Genomic DNA, 19,753 nt, shown 5'->3' with positions numbered 1-19,753 from the left:
TTCAGATATAAAATTAAAAACTAAGGACCATCCATTTTAATGCTTAGAGTAGGTAGGTATTGAGGCTACCTCAAGAGAAGCACCAAAGCACCAGAAGGAATATGTAAAACTCAGTTCAAAGAAAAAAAGCACAGAAACACTATTCACCAAGAGACTTCCATTTATTTCTCTTTAATGCTTATTCATAAGTGTTTTAGGTTTCTTAAAATTCCATACATCTAATACATCACCTACCTTATATTGTTGTAAAGAAACAGATGGGTGTTGTTTGGTTAACTCATTCTCTGGTTCATGTTTGGATTTACTTTGCTCCAGTTTATAAAGTACCTGAGAACTTTCCTGTATCCTACAAAACAACTTTTCAGAAGAAGAAAAATGAAGTATATGTGAGCCACGTTAACCTTAAATGTCAGCTTACAAGGCAAAGGAAGAACTGTCTAAATTCTTTAGACTAAAACTTCAGGCCAGAAGAGTACTGGTTTTCAACCCTTAACGTTTACAGTGTTTCTTTTTGACATAAAACTAACATTTATGTTTTTAAAACCAAAATCAAACTATTACTGCAAACCAGAATATAAGTCATTAAACCACAGTTCTGTTTCCTTTAGGTCAGCATGAACCTAAAGATGATATACTCACTTCTATACTGTACCAATTCTTCACCCCATAAATGTGTCATGTGATTAATTCAAGTTGAATTATTCAATAATAACCATTTTATGAGGCGTTTCAAGAAACTATAAAAATACAAGGGCATCCATCCTTCCTCTTCTTAACAAGTTTCTTAAAATAACTTACACCCTGAAAACCCATCACTAGATGTTTTTTTTTTTCCCTTTCAAAAAAAGAGAGCTCCAGTTTGATGTATTATACCAAAATAAAAGACTTTCCACTCTGGACTTAATGCCAAATGTAAACTTTATGGAATCATGGAATAGTTCACAGAAGTGCCATGAAGAGATGTGGTAGTAGTCTAAGCCCATGACCATAACATTCACGCTCTCCCAAAATCTAGGTTCTTTTCATAAATGATTTTCAGAGCAAAGTGTACCACTTTGCTTTACTTTCTGATGAGAAATTCTACCTTTTTAAGAAGAGAACAGATCTGTTGCCGCACTCCTGGAGACTGACTGTTAAGATTGTATGTGACAAAGAATTGAATCCACTGCATTTCTTCTGTGGAAACAATTTCTGTGCTTCGATTACTTTCGCAAAGCAAGCCTAATGTATCTATCCGTACCTAAAACACATCAAGCAATAAAATATTAATTTTTCAATGAAGTGAACGAAGCCTAAACCACTTCACATACAAACCTCCATTTATCCATATGTACTTTATAAGGTTCCCTTATCCCAAAGACCTTGTGGTTATTTCCTATGAAATTATTTTATTAAATGTGTAAACTGGATATTTATAAAAGTTAACAACCTTCAAGACTCTTATTCCACAGTAATGTTCAACTTCATTCTTTTTCCTTTTTTTCTCAGTGACCACTTACCCCAGGATCTCATCACCTTACTCTTACATTACTGTCACGCACATCGAACTGGTCTCCCATTAGGCAAAGTAATCTGTTTCCATTAATATCACTTCCTTACTGAAGGCAGAGTGGCCCTGGTTCCCAGTTAGCAATAGAATGAAATCTAGTCCATGGGAGTCTTCCCTAAAATGGACACAACACTCCACTCCAGCCAAACAATGTCCTTAATCCTCCTCCAAGACCTTGTTTATTTGTGTCCTTCCATTTTCTATGCTGCCCCAATGCTTCCTCTCCTCTAACCACATTTATCACTTTCCTAATCAACCACCACTACTCTGGTCAGTCTCTTCTCCTGAGCCTCCCAAGTCTTTATGCAGAAAGGCAACCTGTATCTGTATTGTCTTCTAAGAGTTTCCAATTGTATTATGCAGATTTTCTTATTCCACCAAATAAACTTAAAGTAGCCTGAATACAAGGTGTATACTTTTCATTTTCTATTCATCCTCCTTATAAACCCCTTCAAACTGTGTTGGGCATAAGGTAGGGGCTTTTATATTGGACTATAAAATGAACAGATAAATCAAGGATCCATTGCACAGATGAATTCCCCGCTCTCCTGTGTACTTACTTGGCAGTGCTGATGAACTAAGCCTTGCTTTATTCTTGCACTGGACACAAGATTCCGCCAAGCATCCGTTGCAGACTGCAGATGTCCATGAGCTCTAGCTGTTCGTAGACATGCCATGAAAGCTCCCAGAGCCCCTCTGCTATTATAAGACCCTAAGGATGGAAAAGATTGCTCTTATCTCAAAAGCACAATAACAAAGACCACTCACTAGTAAGCTATGTAACAACAACCACAATTTTCATGTTTCATATATTTCAAGAAATAGAAATAATTTTAAATGAAATTCTAACATGAGTTCAAGTACCTATTATAAAATAATCATTATTTGAAAGATTTAATAGTTGTGTCAATAATTGCAAGTAAGCATAATCCTCTTATGGTTAACTTAAAGAAATAGTATTTTATTATTTATAACATTTTTCCTTGTTCCCTGACAAAATAAATCAGGAAAAAAAAAATCAGGTGGAGAAATAATTAAAACAATAAAAATAACTAACATCACTTTCAACCGAAAAACAGGAAAAACACTCCAGTGGCTGAAGACCATTATTTCTCTACACATGAACACTGACCCTCTCTGCACATTCTGGAGTTACTGCTTCTCCCTCACTAGAAGAGACAAGGAGGATCCCAAGAACATGCTGCTTTCAGTGGCCGGGACATCAGCCATTACTGAGGGGACAGGGCGCTCAAGGCAGGGTGATATAAAAATAAAGACTGCCTTACTTCAGAACAGACTCAGGAATCCTGAACTTCAGATGGCTTCTCAAAAGGCAAGATCAATTATTTCAAATGATAAATGATGGCTCATTTTTTTGTATAGGAATGAATCAAATTTTTCAGCGATCTCATGGTTACTCTTTAAAGTATTGAACGTTTTTAACCATTTTAGTTGGAAATATTCTGAAGATGTGATGTAGGGTACCATAATCCTGCTGTGTTAAACAGAATATAATAATTTTAAGATTTGCATGATGAGTCAGGATCACAATCTTATGCTGCATTATGCTTTAATGCAGTAACTCCTCCAGGGTTACGGAGCTTCAGTGGAATGTTTACCCCTGTCCTAAATGGCTACAGACAGCTGTATTCTTCCCCAGAGACAAAAACTTGCTACTGCCAATTTACCTGTCTTTAACCTTGCCTACCTTACCTGAAACAGTTTTTAATTATTGCTTCAGTCAATTCGATAGCGAGTTATATAAAACACATAAACTTTTACTTCAGTCTGACAACCAAATAACAAATAAGAACTTGGTAAAATGAATTAAAACCTAGTATAGTAGTCTCCCCTTCTCCATGGTTTCACTTCCCCTGGTTTCAGTTATCCGAAAACATTAAATGGAAAATTCCAGAAATAAACAATTCACACGTTTTAAGTTATGCACCATTTGAGTAGCATGGGATCTCTCGCCATCCCACTCTGTCCTGCCTGGGACGTGACTCATCCCTTTGTCCAGAGTCTCCACAGCGCAGATGCTCCTAGGCGGTCCCCGCCCATTAGTCACTTAGTAGGCATTTGGTTATGAGATTGGCTGTCATGGTATCACAGTGCTTGTGTTCAGGTAACACTTATTTTACTTAATAATGACCCCAAAGTTCAAGAGTAGTGATGCTGGCAATTCAGATATGACAAATAGAAGCCATAAAGTATTTCCTTTAAGTGAAAAGGTGAAAGTTCTCGACTTAGTAAGAAAAGAAAAAACTAATCGTATGCTGAGGTTACTAAGATCTACAGTAAAAACAACTATTCTATCCATGATTGCCTAATAAATTAAACACTATCATAGGTATATATGCATAGGAAAAATGTAGTATATATAGGGTTTGGTACCATCCACAGCTTCAGGTATCTACTGGGGGTCTTTGAACATATCCCTCACAGATAAGGGGGCACTACTGTAACAAAAGAAACCTCATAATCATAACCAGAATCAATCCTTCACTTGTAGAAATGACTTCAGCCAAAAAAACCCTATGTACAGGAGCATGTGTTTCAATCTGAAATCTCTATCATTAATACCCTCCTTTACTATTTACAGAAGTGATTAATATTTAAATCGAATATGGTCAACATCTACCTGGGCGATTATACTTAAGCATCCTAACTAGAAATTACTAAAACAAAAATTCATTTTCTTACCAGTTTTAGCATCAGCAGAAGTCTGAAGAACCTTTACCATGTAGCTTAAGCTTTCAGGGTTGCAATTTAATAATTTTGGCAAGTAATAATCAATCACATAAGATTTTTGATCCAGATTTCCTTCACACAGTATGTAAAGGAGAGGAGAAACCCAAGTCTCATGCCATTTGTCAATCCAAGTACTGTCCACAGACTGAGATTTCAAATGACTCTTATGATTTTTAAACATGGTTTCCAAGAGGTCACTTGCATAAGGTACCAGGGACTGGTCCCCCATCACCTCTAAGATTTGAGATGGAATAGTTTCAGCTAATGCCAAAATATGTTCAACTCCTATGCAATCTACTAAACAACCAAGGCATATGTATTTTCCTTTAATATGCCATTCCAAATGTAGAAGACTCTCAGTCAGTTCAAAAAGGAAACGATCAGCAGCCAAATCTGACCCTTCTAAACCTGACTTTCCTACAGTGAGCTGGTGCATTTGGAGAATATTTCTGAATATGATTTTGGTTTGGTGTCTCAAAGCGTCCAGTGGATGTTCCCAGTGAGTGTAGACATATTCCAAAAGTCTCCTAACTATGCTTGCATTCCCATTCAGACTGTCCTTTAGGCTCGGCGAACTTGATTCAAGGACATGTATGGCTGAATTCGTCCAAGATGCCAAAATTCTAGACAGAAACATTTCCAGAGTTGATTCCTTGATCCTGAAGACAAATGAGCCATATTATTATAAAGTAACTAGTAAATGAAATTTCATTTTATAATTTTAAACTTTAAAAATATAAAATAGAAAAAAATGACCAGAAAATTCAATCATTATTAAATTTACAACAACAAAAAATTACAAACAAGGCCAAAACAGATCTCAAATTTGTGTATGAATCTATTCATCTTATAAAATATAATCCAAAAAGGGATACGAGGAAACTTTTGGGGGTGATGGAAACGTGCATTATCTTGATTGTGATGATGGTTTCACAGGTATTTTAAAACATAATGAGGGGCTAGGGTTGGGGGAAACCCTGTAAATTACATCTCAATTAATCTGTATAAAATAACACAATGAAGAATAAATTTTAAAATACGCACAATTTTAAAACATGTACTATTTTAAAATATATATAAACCGAAAATATGTAAAATTTATTTTAGAACATGGTAGTTTTCTTTCTTTACCTGCATGTTTATTACTATCAAGCTGTATCTATGGTTTGACATTTTAAGAACGTGATCACTTTGAGGCATTATTGCAAAAACACCAAAAAACACAAAATACAATCCAATGAAGTCAAAAGACCTGGTTATAATTCTGGCTCGGGTGCCTATTAGCAATATGCTCTTAGGTTAAAGCATTTACTTTTCTAAGTATAACTTTACTCATTCAACAAATCAGATTTCTTATCCTATCTATCAGACATGTGAGGATGACACTAAATTACGTGTTTCCCCCAAAATAAGACTGGATCTTATATTAATTTTTGCTCCAGAAGACGCATTAGGGCTTATGTTCAGGGGATGTCATCCTGAAACATCATGCTGGGGCTTATTTTCTGGTTAGGTCTTACTTTCAGGGAAACACGATATCTATGATGAAGTTGTTTATAAACTCTAAAGCACTATACATGCAGACATTTTTATAGTTTTTTTTTAAATGCTAGCATCAGAAACTGAATGCTAAAATTAATTTTAGCCGTGTTCACCACAGGTTAACCTGCATCAATAATTTCTGTAACTCTCTCCCATCATTCCATACCCACTTCATCCCCTGTACCTATCTCCCTTTTAATTTAGGATTATCCTGACCACTTTTCATTGAATTACTAAATACGCTGGCTCAGTTGTCATCTTTTAAATACCTGACAAGGAAAACAAAATATGACACAACAGCATCAAGACTCACTGTGAACTCAAGGTGAACAAAACATGCACAGTATCCAAGAGCAGGGCTTCCCCACTAGGACCCATCCTCCCATTCTGCCAGTCCAACATGGTGAGTGTCCCCTGACACAGGAATAAGAGCGCCGACTCGGAGACATCAGCACAACAAAGACTCCCACAACTGTTCAAAAACCACTCGGGGACACTTGTGCAGTCCACTGAACGGAGAAGCAAACTGCTAATCTGAAAAATACAACAAGAGCTAAGACATCCAAAGCTTCTAAAACTTTTCAGATATATTTCAAAACATAAATCCAAAATTCTCTCTCTCCTGAAACATCCTAGGAAAAATAACTGAACGTAAAGGTGGAAAAGCCACAAGTGTTAAAATTATTATGACAAAAGGAAAAAAATTAAAGCTAAATACCATTTTTGCTGCTTTGAATGAACAAATAGAGCACAACACATCGCCACCTGCAGGTGGATGAGCTTAATTAATGCTTTTAAGAGGTGACTCAGACATAAAATTTTTAATTTTATCCAATGACAATTACTTTGTGTGATGTCAGAGGACAGCACACATCCATTTTTGCATAAAGTCAAGCAAAGAGCTAAAATAAGTTTCTAGATAATACTGTAAGGAAAAAGAACTGCTCACCTGAAATTAATATAAAAAAACAAAATAAAATAAATAAAAATAAAAAAAAGAACTGCAAGTAGTAAATACAGGGATTGTGGCCCAAATCATACTTTCCATATAATCAAATTCACTGAACAATTGAGTCTAGCATGTTTCCTGTTTAAAGTACAATATTTGGGATATTCTTAATATAAAATACATTTATCAAAAAGTTATTACTATATGTATCTGTAAGTTAACCTCTGCCTAATTTTAATATTACAAATATCTTTTATTATATTGAGAGATGGAACTGAACAAACAGCACTAGAAAAAAAGTAGAAGGATATACACCAAAAAATGTTGATAATGATTCTCTCTGTGAAATGGATTTACAGTTGACTATTAATCTTCTTTCTGCTTTATCTGTATTTTGGGAACTGTCTCGTTATACATAAGACAGAAAGGTCATCAAAAAGATTATGACTGTAAAAAAATATTTTTTAATTCACTTTCTTTAAAAATATTTTTAAAACGTGTCAAACTATCAATAACGTGCAATTCTAAAAAGGAGATGCACTCACCAGATCAGGAATCTTTTCCTCTGGATGAAACATAACTTTAATAAAAAGAATAACAGCTAATCCAGATGTACTCTGAATTGTTTGTAAAAGGTCATCTATTTGGCAAAAAAAAAAAAAATAGAAAGCATGTATTAAATGACAACAGATATTCTGGTACAGGGGAAAGAATGCAGGGTCACACAGCCCTGGTTGCAATTTCTAGCTTGAGCACTTCCTAGGTGAGCAGGCCTTGGGCAAGTTATTTAACCTCCCAAGGACTGAGCTTTCTCTTCTGTAAAAGGGGAAAATAAAACTGCTATCTGACACAGCTGCAAGGTTTAAGTGAATAATGAGCATAGAGGCTTTTATGCCCAGCACATAAATACTTAATAAATGTGATTCCTTCCTCTCTCCTCTAACATCCACTCTCTCTTCCTTTCCATCTACAGCCTCCCAGCATGTGCAGCAGCCACACTGCCTGTCCCTCCCCTCCACTGAGGCCTCTGCATTCCAATCCCACACATACATTACTTTTTTTTAAAGGGATTTCAGGGCTTGTGTAAAGAGCCTACATCATTGCGAATTACAAACTCTGCTGTTGTTGGCATTGTACCTGGAGAATCTTGATTGGCTGTCTTCTTTTTGTGTTCTATTTATTAGCCTCTGCTTTGTCAGAAAGTATACAAAATAATATGGTGATTAATTGGACCTGTTATAAGAATCATAAATACGAGTAGTTCAGTCTTGTCCATTTTTCTAAAAATTAGGTATGTCTTTAAGTGTCTTTTAATCTACATGTGCCCTCTTTGTCCCTTTCTTTTTTGTTAACAATTTCTGTGTTGAAAACTCTGGCTTTCTGACCTGCCGAGTTTCCCACAATCTGAATGTTGCATTTGTTTACTCCTCGTGCAGCTCAACATGTTCCTCTGTCCTCTGTATTTGCTGCACATTGGTGGGTGACCTAGAGAAGGGATCAGTCTCCAATTAATCCCTTTGGGAAGACTACAGATGGTAAAAACAAGACGCTAAGGGGTACATGTCTCGTCTGTTTCTGTGATGTTAGCAGCTGTTGATACTGAATGCCTACATCAGCTCCTTGGGGGTTACTAAATACGGATATCTGAATTCTATCATTTCATTTTAGTTCATTGATTGAAATACTTTTATAAAGAGATATTTCCTCTCATTAACTATTTGGTTTCCCAGTGGTACAGTTCATATGGACAGAAGCAACCTATGAGCTATAAGGAGGAATAACGATCAGCCCCGCAATTATTTGGAGATAATACCTGCTGCTAAGGAGAGATGCATGGGTTACACTAATATTTCCAGATCTTTCCTCACATTTGGAAATTTCTTCTCAATAATTTTTTTTTGCTACTTAAAGTCTGTGGCCTTTCAACACTAAGATTGTTAGGTTTTCTTCTTTGTATACAACACACACACACACACACACACACATTTAGAAAAGACCTTCATCATGATCCCTTGCTGAATTGATACATTTGAAGGAAAAAGCATTAAAAAACCCTGTAATCCAGTTCCTTTCCCCACTTTGAAGGGCTGGGGGAGGAGAAGTTTTACATCTCAGTTAAGTAACGTATATTTCATACCATTATTAGCAAAAGCTGAGTGACAATTATAATCATCATTTGTACGTTTTTACACTTACCATCACTTAAAAACTTGGTGAAAATACTCAGCAATCCACACATACTCTGCCATGTGGGAGAACCAGAAATCTTCAAGTGAATTCTCTGGAGGCCTGGTGCTTTCTGTACTAACAGCACTGAAACTCTAATGCCTACCAACAAGTCATTCATCAACTGTGTTTGAACAATATGATTTCCAGCAAATTTTCTACAACAAAGAAAAGGCATTACAAAAGAAAAGTCAAATAAAAATGTCACCATTTCTATTCCATTCCAAAATAACACATTCCCCAATAAGGGGCCAAAATCAGTTTGATTATAGTAGACATTTATGCCTCGCTCTTCTATTCCCATAAACATTCCAATTATGGAGACATTTATTGGAAAGTTTCAATATTCTTAACTTAGCACATTTCTCTCTTTCTCAGCCAATGACTAAACTCACTTCTCTTTTTTTGGAGTAAAAATAACAAACTAAGAATGAACGACACAATTTATAAACTTGAACACTCCTTCAACCTTCATACACTATCTTCACTTGGCTTCCAAGATGCCAGGCTCTCCTAGATTTCCTCCTATTTCCTCGTTGCTTCTTCTTGGACACCTTGGCTAGTTCATCCTCTTCTCCCTGATCTCTTTATGTTAGAGCTCTCCACAACTCAGTCCTCTTCTTTTGTCTAATTCCTTTCCTTGATGCTGATCATATCTAGCTCATAAGCTTTAAATCGTAACGTATATGCTGACAATTCCCAAATTTGATATGCAGCCCAGATCGCTCTAATTCCAGGCTTGTATATGAAACTTCCTACTATCTTCACTTAGATGGCTAACTTATCTTCAACTCCAAACCTGTACCACCTGCTACTCTATCCTACAAAAACTTTGTAATCATCCTTGATTTCTCTCCTCCTCATCCCATATTGTTGGTTCTTCCTTCAAAATATATCCAGAATTAGAACACCTGCACTGCTACGCCTGGCCTGAACCACTCTTATCTATCCCTTGGATTACTGTATTTTCCCAAAAATAAGACCTAGCCACACCATCAGCCCTAATGTGTCTTTTGGAGCAAAAATTAATATAAGACCCAGTCTTATTTTACTATAATGTAAGACCAGGCCTTATCTAACATAAGACCGGGTCTTATATTAATTTTTGCTCCAAAAGACACATTAGAATTGATGGTCTGGCTAGGTCTTATTTTCAGGGAAACACAGTACTACGATAGCCTCCTAACTAGTCTCCCAGATTCTATCTTTGCTCTTCTCAGTCTATTCTCAACATAGCAGGACACAGAATGAATGTATTAAAACATAAGTCAGAGAAAACAGTTTGGGGAAATCCTCGAAAAGTTCAACATAGAATTACCATATGATCTAGCATTCTATTCTTAGGTATATGACCAAAAAAATTGAAAATAGGGACACAAACAGATGTTTGTTCTACTAATGTTCATAGCAGTATTATTCACATCAGCCAAAAGGTAGAAACAACCCAAATATTCATTGATAGATGGATGACCAAACAAATTATGGTATATACATACAATGGAATATTATTCAGCCATAAAAAGGAGTGAAATTCTTATACATGTTACATCATGGCTTAACCTTTAAAATATTATAAGTGAAATAAGCCAGACACGGAAGGACAAATATTGTATTCTACTTATTTGAGGTCTCTAGGATACGCAAATTCAAAGAGACAGAAAGTAGACTAGAGATAAAAAGTCAGTGAATTTTCTTTTGGACACACTGAATTTGAAGTACCTGTAAAACATCCAAGTTAGGATGTCCGGGAGGCAAGTGACTATATGAATCTACCACTCAGGAAGGAGATCTAAGTTGAAGTGATATATTTGGGAATCCTAAGTACAGAGATGTGGATGATATTTAGCAATCGGAACAAATAGAATAAAAAGGACAGAACCTACATTTAAGAGATGAGCCTAAAAGGAGACACAGAAGGAGCTCCTTCCTGGTAAGGCAAGAGGAGACGTTGGGTTAAAGATGGCACACAGATATTACTTCTACTCTCCCCAGCATTTCCCTAAACCAACAGTCAAGGGATTTAAGACATAAATACACAAGGACAACAAACAGACAACAAGACAATAATAAAATTATAGAAGCTACAAAGTAGATGGATGAGTGACAACTGACTTAGCAGCATCAAGAAAGGGGACTACTAAGCCAGAGAACAAACCTAGAGGCAACCTGATTTGCAGACCCAAAAGGCTAAGAAATTGTGGGCACTAGATAGTCCTTGATGTGGAGGTGAACGTAGGGCTGTAAACAGGAAGACTGGCTACCAGTTTGTTGAAAAAAAATTAAAACTCTGGACCATACCTCCAAGCCAGCAAAGAACTGGTTTACCTCTAGAGAAGGTAAAACAGCAGGTGTCTGGACAGAAAAAATAGCACACACAGATAAGGCAGCAATACCACATTGCAAACAGGAGAATTAGGTAAATATATGCAAAATGAATGCTAAACGGCAAAACTTCAGCTTTCTTATTTCTCACTCAGCAATCAGAATGTTAAGCCATTCTTAACATTCTTGTAAGACTCTTCCAAGAATCTTTGGAAGATTCTTCCCTGGTGAATTCACTAAGCATGCAAAAAGACCTAAAGATATTGACATCAGGGGTTCCCCAAAGAAAGAGCCCAGCTAGACTAGCTTAGAATAAAACCTGCAACCAACCACAACCATATGCACAGAGATTCAAATCAACTCTCAGTGCTCTATTCTTAAATATGAGTGCTCGGCTCGGCCAAAGATTACCAGACTTCTGAGGAGAGCTTCTAGTAACAAATAATAGCAACCAAAAGTAGCAAACAGAAAAAAAGCAATGTGGAAGAAATAGAGACTACGTAAAAATTTTAAAAACTTAAATAAAAAGCTACTATAATTAATATACTCAGAAAGATAACAGAGCATACTTCATCCATGAAATAAGAACAGGATGCTACGAAAAAGGAACACTCAAGTAGAGGAAAAAGCTCTTCCCTTTGTCATTTATTCTCAAAATAATTTATTTGCTTTTTTAAAATTAAATATTGAACCTCTAAAAAATAAATTTAAATAATTAGGTGCAATATTAATGGAGAGAGACAGAAAGGAGCACATTCTGGAACGTTTTAAAACTTTCTTTGTACTAAAACAATACACAACTACAAGTATGCACACACACATGCACAAGCACGCAAACATAAAACTTACCTATTTTCTTCTGAGATTTCAATTAAACTCTTCTGCAGAAAATGAAGCACTGAAACAAAAAGAATGACAAACCAGAATTTAAAAAACTGTGCAGTTTAACTTCAGCACAAGAAAATATTTTAAATCTCTGTTACTTAAAATGATACCATAGTATAGAAATAGGAATGTAAAAGAAAGGAGCATGATGTACCTTAGTTATCTGCAGTACTCTACCCACTGCCAAGAAACTTAAAAGAACCAGTTCCAAAATGACTCACACAAGCAGTCACCTCTCAGAATAAAACAAAAGTAATAGGACTTACCATTTTTAAGAAGATTATTAACACTTGTTATACCTGTGGGAGGAAAATTAACACTGATAAGAAGTTTCAGGACCATACAATTAACATCATTTAAAGACAATGATGTAATGACAGGTGTTAGCCAGAAAAAGTAGTAGAGAAGAGCTGGCTTACCCAACTTAAAGTTCTCTAGACAGGAAGATATATTGTCAATCACTTTCCTATAGGAGTATAGATCAGTGGTGTTCAATTCTTCCTGAAGACGAGAAGTAAAACTTTGTATGGCCTCAGTTAGAAAAAATTCAGGTAGGCAATTTAGGGAGCTAGAAAAAGAACCAAGTATTAAAAATCTGACAACCTTATAGTACAGGATATGTGGGGAGGAAGGGAAATCATTACGAATGAAGAAATATTGAACTAGACTTTCACAACACAGGCAGAAAATAACGTCAGACTATCCTCAAAAGAGTAGTCAGAGTGATAGTACCAAAATACCATGTTATTCCTATGCCTAAAATTGTCCAACAACGTCCCTCCCAAAGTAACAGCCAAAGGGCTTACAATGACTCACAAGACCCTGTGCAATCTGGCCCCACTCTGAGCTCTGACCTCCTCTATGTTCACTCAGCTCTACTTACCTGGCCTTCCTCTGTTCTAACAACATGCCAAAGCCTTTGCTTTTTTTATTTCCTCCACCTGGCATACTTTCCCCTCAAATATACTTAATAATCATCCCCTCACCCTTTTCGGGTCAATCTCAAATATCATCCTATCAATGACTTTTTGAGCAAAGATATCTGAAGTGACCACTATATTTTAAACTGTAACCCTTACCCCACGCTTGGATCTTCCTTGCCCCCTTCTCTGCCTTATTTTTCTCCATTAGCACTCACACCGTCTAATCCTATGTATTTTGCTTATTTATTTTGTGTATTTTCTATCTTCTTCTTAGACTAGAACTCCATTCTAGACTGTTTTATTCACTGTATCCCCAATGCCACGAATATTTGACACATAATAGGCGTTACATAAAAATTTATTGAATGGAGAAATTAAATTTAATTCAATTTTACCTCAATCTAAATCAAAACCAGCAGGAATTTTTTTTTTTCAATTTGACTAAACAGTTCTAAAGTTTTTCTGGAAGAAAAAAAAAGTCAAAAATAGAAATATTCTGAAAACAAAGAGTCACTAGAGGGATAACTTGCTCTAGCATATAATTAAACCCCAAAATTATCAAACTATAGTGAATAAAAGGGTGGTGTTGGCGTATAAACAAATACTCCCAACTCTAAAACCAAACCAGGAAAAGAATTTTAAATATTGGTTACTTTTGATAAAACTGAACATTTATAATGCCCAATTTCCCTTCCTTTTTTTCCTTACCTTGCCAAGACTTTCTTCAAGGGATTCTTTAGACTCAAAGAAAGATAAATGCCTGCTAAAATATCCAAGCAACTTCTAATAGTGGGATCGCACGTGGCATTTTTATCTGCCTTCTCCAGTAAAGGCACAATCTATAATCCAAAAAATTCAAAGTCATAGTAATTGTTTTCTAATATCAAGTACAGCAAAATAACATGGATTCAAATACTCTTTTAATTCTCAATTATAATGTGAAATATTTTCCACACTGCACTGTTAACGATACTCATGTAAACACCTATTTCAGTATTTATTAATCTTTTTAACACATGCCCTCAACTCCCACTTTATGCTCCAGACCCACCTTCATTGAGAATTACTGAGTTATTAATGACACATTTAATTGCTTTCTAAAAAAATATTATGCAAGTTCAAATGGTAAATCCTAATATTGAAATACTAGTAAAGACAGTCTTTACGTTTTAAATTAACTTTTTAACGTGCTTGCTAAAAAGTTTTGAAGATTCAGATTAATAGAAATATTTTTTTTAAATGTATCTCCACACAAAATGTATGTACAATTATCTCATCCTATCTATTTACAGGTCCAGTGGTGGTAGAATTCTGAATATGGCTTCTATTGCTACTTTGAATAAAAAGATATTATAAAATAAACAGAAAAAAAACCCTATTCTTTAATGATACATTGACATTAGACAGCAGGAGCCAATTATCAGTTAATTTAAAAAGTCCCTAAAAGCATGATAATCTACAAGATGCATCCATGAATGTCAAATCAGGCTTACCTGTTTAACATAAGGGATCTGTGACACTCCATCGGTGAGTTGTACACAATGTAACAGTAAAGAAGCTAGATTTTTCTCTTCCGCATCAGCCAAAGCTACATAACACACACACACACAAATTTCTTCAGTGATTTAACAATATATGGCCATGAATTTTTTGCCTTTGGTATTCATTCTACAAAATTTAAATGTTTATAAACTCAAAAAGCCAGGCAGAACTTATTCTGAAGTTGAATTTCAAGAAAACCATTTTACATCTAAAACTAAATATAAAAGAACATGGAAAAAATAAAGAGCAAGAGTTTCAACATTTAGGTGATAGGAAGTCCCAGAGATAAAAATACTGTTTGCAGCCTAGAAAAGAAAGAAAGAAATAAAAGTCAGAAATCGCTTACATCTCAACGTTTCAAGGTCCTGATGACAAATGGTCAACGCAGTAACTTGCGTTTCTTTCTTTTTCTTTATAACCATTTTAAATAGAGTAGTAGTCACTGCAAGAAAGAAAGGTTGAAGGCATTGTTTAATGCAGAGTTCCTGAATGGCAGTACTACTGACATTTTGGGCCGGATAAATCCTTTGCTGCGGGTGTTCTTGGCCTGTGAACTGCAGGATGTTTAACACATCCCTAGCCTCAGCCCACTGGCTGCTAGTAGCAACTTCCTCCCACCAAGGTGTGACAACCAAAAAAATCTCTCGACATTGCCTAATGTCCCCTGAGGATCAAAGATGCCATAGGTTGAGAACCACTGGTCTAAGGATTTTTGCTTTGAAAAAGAAAAACTTTTTTTAAGCTCAAGAAGAGTTCATTATTGTCTAAAGTTACTTTTACCTACTAAACCCAGTCTTTGTATTTTAAAATACAGCAAACCTTCATTTTAGTAATAACAAAAGAAAGCAGCATAGTTTTTCCAAAAATAAAGTGTCTAACCTCACTAACGTCTTAGAATGGACAGATCGGGAGGTGTCATAACACACTGCAGAGTATTTGATAAAGGAAACTGTCAAATACTATCCTTGTGAATGTGCTTTTAGTTAACAGAGTTTTCTTTTAGTTAACAGAGTTCATTTTCGTGGACAGGGTTCATAATGGACTGAACAAATGTACTCGAAAAATACACACTGATGGTACCATGCCATCTGGAGACAAGTTGCTAGGGACATGCCACCCAGGGCTCTTTTCTTGATGCTGTTAGCATTTTCAGCAGTGTATATGATGCATATATTAGAGGACACAACATAGTGAATTTATAAAAGAATTTATATGTGAATTGATAAAAGACACAAAGTTGGAAGGACATGTTGGATGATGGAATTAGGAATAAAAAAGAGCCAATGAACTGGAATAAACTTACCAAGATGAAACAGAAATCAATGTAAAATGCTACGCTTAGATTAGAAAAATATAACATAGAAATACAGGATTGGGGGTGAAGTGCAATTTGAAACATCTCAAAGTGTGAGCCAACGGCACAACATGGCCGCCACAAAGCACATTAGAAGTTAGGTAGATTGAGAGACTGTATGATCCCTTGGTCATCCCACAGGTCGGGGGACACGTGGAGCATTAGGTTCAGTGCTACTGGCTATATGTTAAGAATCCATAATAAATGATGGAGCTTCCAAGACTCAAAGAAAGATAAATTCCTGCTAAAATATCCAAGCAACTTCTAATAGTGGGATCGCACGTGCCATTTTTATCTGTCTTCTCCAGTAAAGGCACAATCTATAATGCAAAGGATTCAAAGGCATAGTAATTTTTTCTAGTAAAAAGTATAGCAAAATAACATGGATTCAAATACTCTTTTAATTCTCAACCAAATTTCTAAAGGGCCTAAGAAAGCACTTCCTTCAGAGAACAGCTAAGTTAACCAAAGGTGTTGTTTGGCCTGGAGAAAGAGAATAGGACAAGTGTCTTAAGTAGCCGCTGGACTGTTTTGGAGAAAAGGGGAGTAGATGTCTTTGGTCTTGCTATAGGATTAGGAAAAAGTGCAAGCTTCAGGGATACAGATTCCGGCGCAATACAAAGGAAGAACTCCATGTTCCAACTATGTAATAGACTGCCTTTTAAACAGAATTTTTCAACACCAGGAATATCCTAAAAGAAGCGAAACGAACCCTTTTCACCTGGACTCCTCTAATAGCCTCCTACCTGGTCTCCTTGCTTCTGAAGAGTCCATTCTCTTCGCAATCATCAAAGCAATCTTTTAAAAGCTCTAATAAAATCTGATTATTCTCAGGCTTTCCAAGGACTTCCAATTACACTTAAAATTCAAACTTCAGACTTTGGCCTTCAAAGCCCTAAATAATCTGGTCCTGACTTTCTCCTTCTGCACTTCATCTCAAATCAATCTTCTCTTCATCAGCAAAGGCACTCTGCAATCCCTGATGCTCCTGTTCCCATTAAGGGGCTTTGCACTTCCCGATACCTCTGCATGTTCATGCTCCTTCCACCGGAACCAGGCCGACTTCTCAGGTCTCTTCTAGAACATCCCTTCCTAAGAGAAGCCTTCTGTGAGCACTCTATATAAAACGCCACCACTCCTACTCACACACACCATCTCCACAGCGTTTCCTCTTCATAGTATTTACTACCTGAAATTATACTGACTTGTTTATTCGTACATTGTTTGTGTCCCCTAGTAGGAAACTCCATGAAGGCAGCAACTTCCATCTGTTTTTAGCCACTGTTTTCTCAATTCCTAAAACAGTACCTGGTGCATATTAGGTGCTTAATAAATATTAAGTGAATGACATATGAATTAACAAACATTTGTCAGAGATGTTCTAGAAGGCATGTATGCCTCTAATGGCAGAAAGGTGGACTTGCTGGTATCTAAATTATATTCTATATGTAAGTGACAAGCTAGTCCTCACACAGATGAAATCTGATCCATTTGCAAAATAAGGTATCAACATAGCAATGGCATGTGAAAAACCACTTAACAGAAAATGGTAATAAAAGTGGACACAGCTAAAAAAAGGAAACAAAAAAGAAAAAAATGAACACAGCTAGAACGGCATCGACAAGGGAAAGAACTTGAAAAGTGACATGATTAGATCCAGGGAACAACTGGAGATCATCACTTCCTAGGGAAGTGACCACTGTACAAAGTCTAAATGGGATAGAGGCAGATAATGGGGAGACTATTCTCTGTGAATGGTGAGCAAATTTGCAGCAGGATCTGATCTTGGAAACTTCAAGCCTAGACAAAAATAAGCGCGGTGCTTCCGCGTTCTCAATGGATGCCTAAACGTTTGACCTGACCAGGCCTTCCCAATAGGGGAAAACCCACGCCCACCCTAAGCACTGCTGAAGTGGCCAGAAGATGCTCCGCAAATTATACGCCTCCTGGGTCCTCAAGCTGCTTCCCTTTTTAACGCTGCTTCACTCTCATCCACACCTCTCTGGCTGAATTCCCCAAACATTCGCGGGGCAATTTCCGAACCACGTGGAGTCCGTAGAATGACAGATGAAAAAAAATCACTGGTTAAAATGCTATCTCCAAGGAGACCTAAGCGACCGGAAATCTGTTTCAGAAAACTAAATTCTCGCGATACTACAGGACGGGAATTGGTGTGAATCACCTGGTGGCGTTAATAAAGTGGCCGAGCCGAGCGGTGGAGTCACGCGTGGTGGAGGGACTGGCAGACAGGACGCTGAGAGCCAAACCTCGTGCCCGCCGGCGTCTGAGGAGAGTTGCAGCCGTCTAGATTAGTCCCGGAAGATGCTATAGTTCTACGGTGTCTCGATGACTCTGAACGTGGTCTGCAATCGACTACCGGGTCGCGGTGAAGAGAACGAAGCAAGAGGACCTGGAGGAGGAGTCATCGCGATAATTGGACTGATGCGGTCCTCCAATCAGAAGTCCGAAAAAGTGATGTCATCGGGGAACGGGTGTTAGAGAGTGGGTTCGGTTAGATTTCGACTTGAAAGAGGATGACTCGCCTCCAGCGCTGGATCGACCCCTCGGGTTGGAATCCCGCTCGCCTAACCCCCTTGGGGCAGCTTACACCGTGGCCTCCACACCCCTCAGTGACTGGGAAGCACCTTTTCCTCCACCCAGGCATTCCACTCTTTTCCCATTCCGCTTGCACAAAGCAGAGTCGGGGAGAAAACTGCCTCCGGGTCTTGAGAACGAGGAGCCTAAAGACTTAAGCCAGCGAGATGGGTAGGGGATGGGGCAGGCTTTGAACCGAATCCGCAATAAGAATTTTGAGAAAAATGAAAAGCATTTGAAATGAACTAACGTATGCCAAAAGTGCATTGATTCATTCTGCAAATAGTTAATGAGCGTTATTGTGGGAGCATTGTCAGGCGTGGGCCTTGAAAGTTAGCCACTATTTAAGATATACATGTATTTTACACAGATAATATAAATTGTCAGATGGCTCAGATCTTTAAAAATAAGTAAATAAAATAACTGGGTGCTGAACACTGTCCCAGGAGCTGGGACAGGGGTAAGATCAGGAAATAGTTGTGGTGCTTTGTTCAGGTGCAGTTAATTAGAGAAATACTGAAAAACATTAGTTCCTCAAAGCTTTAGTCACTGATGATTTTTTAAGTCTTTATTGCTTTTCTGAGTTTTATTCACCTTCCCTGTCTTTCTTTGTGTATGTGTATCTATATACACATACATATATATACACACAAATATATGTATATTATATATATACACACATATATATAAAATCACTAAACAATATCTTATTTTGATTTTTGAGCTTTATTTATGGAATTGTATATGTTTTCTCTAGGGCTTTGTTACTTTCAGCATTGCTTTTGGCATTCATCCACATAAAATGGAGTGTTTCTTTCATTCTCTGTTGTGTTCCATTGTTTAATATTCCACATTTATGTATCCATTCTACTGCTCTGAAGATTTGGATTGTTTCCAGGTTTTGCCCTTAAGAATGCCACTGTGAACTTTCTTGTACATGTCAACTGATGAATGTGTACAGAACTTTCTCTACAGCAATTTTTTTGTAATATTTTTGACCATGGCTTATAGCAAGAAATACATTGTACCTTGAACCAAATACACCTAAGTATTTGCACTTATATAACTGTTTTGTTTTGTTTTGGGGGAGGCAGCAAAATTATGCTCAAGAAACT

At 36.8% G+C, this 19,753-nt stretch overlaps 1 protein-coding gene across 3 annotated transcripts in view; it reads right to left on the bottom strand.

The window, feature by feature from the left end:
- THADA (THADA armadillo repeat containing) overlaps positions 1 to 19,685 on the bottom strand; it is a 291,641-nt gene extending 271,956 nt beyond the window's left edge. For 2 of the 3 annotated variants that reach the window (XM_033125139.1, XM_033125141.1), the window contains exons 1-14: positions 18,226 to 19,685; positions 15,036 to 15,131; positions 14,641 to 14,735; positions 13,856 to 13,986; positions 12,644 to 12,792; positions 12,491 to 12,523; positions 12,189 to 12,237; positions 8,988 to 9,175; positions 7,337 to 7,431; positions 6,156 to 6,376; positions 4,253 to 4,959; positions 2,110 to 2,261; positions 1,085 to 1,240; positions 235 to 357 (exon numbers count right to left, since the gene is read on the bottom strand). In XM_033125139.1, coding sequence (XP_032981030.1) covers positions 235 to 357; positions 1,085 to 1,240; positions 2,110 to 2,261; positions 4,253 to 4,959; positions 6,156 to 6,376; positions 7,337 to 7,431; positions 8,988 to 9,175; positions 12,189 to 12,237; positions 12,491 to 12,523; positions 12,644 to 12,792; positions 13,856 to 13,986; positions 14,641 to 14,735; positions 15,036 to 15,111 — 2,175 coding nt within the window. In that variant the 5' untranslated portion in view covers positions 15,112 to 15,131; positions 18,226 to 19,685. Of the gene's footprint in view, positions 1 to 234; positions 358 to 1,084; positions 1,241 to 2,109; positions 2,262 to 4,252; positions 4,960 to 6,155; positions 6,377 to 7,336; positions 7,432 to 8,987; positions 9,176 to 12,188; positions 12,238 to 12,490; positions 12,524 to 12,643; positions 12,793 to 13,855; positions 13,987 to 14,640; positions 14,736 to 15,035; positions 15,132 to 17,066; positions 17,088 to 18,225 lie in introns of those variants that run through there. The other variant, XM_033125140.1, reaches the window with a different exon arrangement.
- Between the last annotated feature and the right edge of the window lie 68 nt (positions 19,686 to 19,753).

Source organism: Rhinolophus ferrumequinum, chromosome 13 (genome assembly GCF_004115265.2).
Source record: "Rhinolophus ferrumequinum isolate MPI-CBG mRhiFer1 chromosome 13, mRhiFer1_v1.p, whole genome shotgun sequence".
NCBI classification, from domain to species: Eukaryota; Metazoa; Chordata; class Mammalia; order Chiroptera; family Rhinolophidae; genus Rhinolophus; species Rhinolophus ferrumequinum.
Note: the sequence above shows the minus strand (reverse complement) of the source record. Positions and strands in the feature narration are given on the sequence as shown.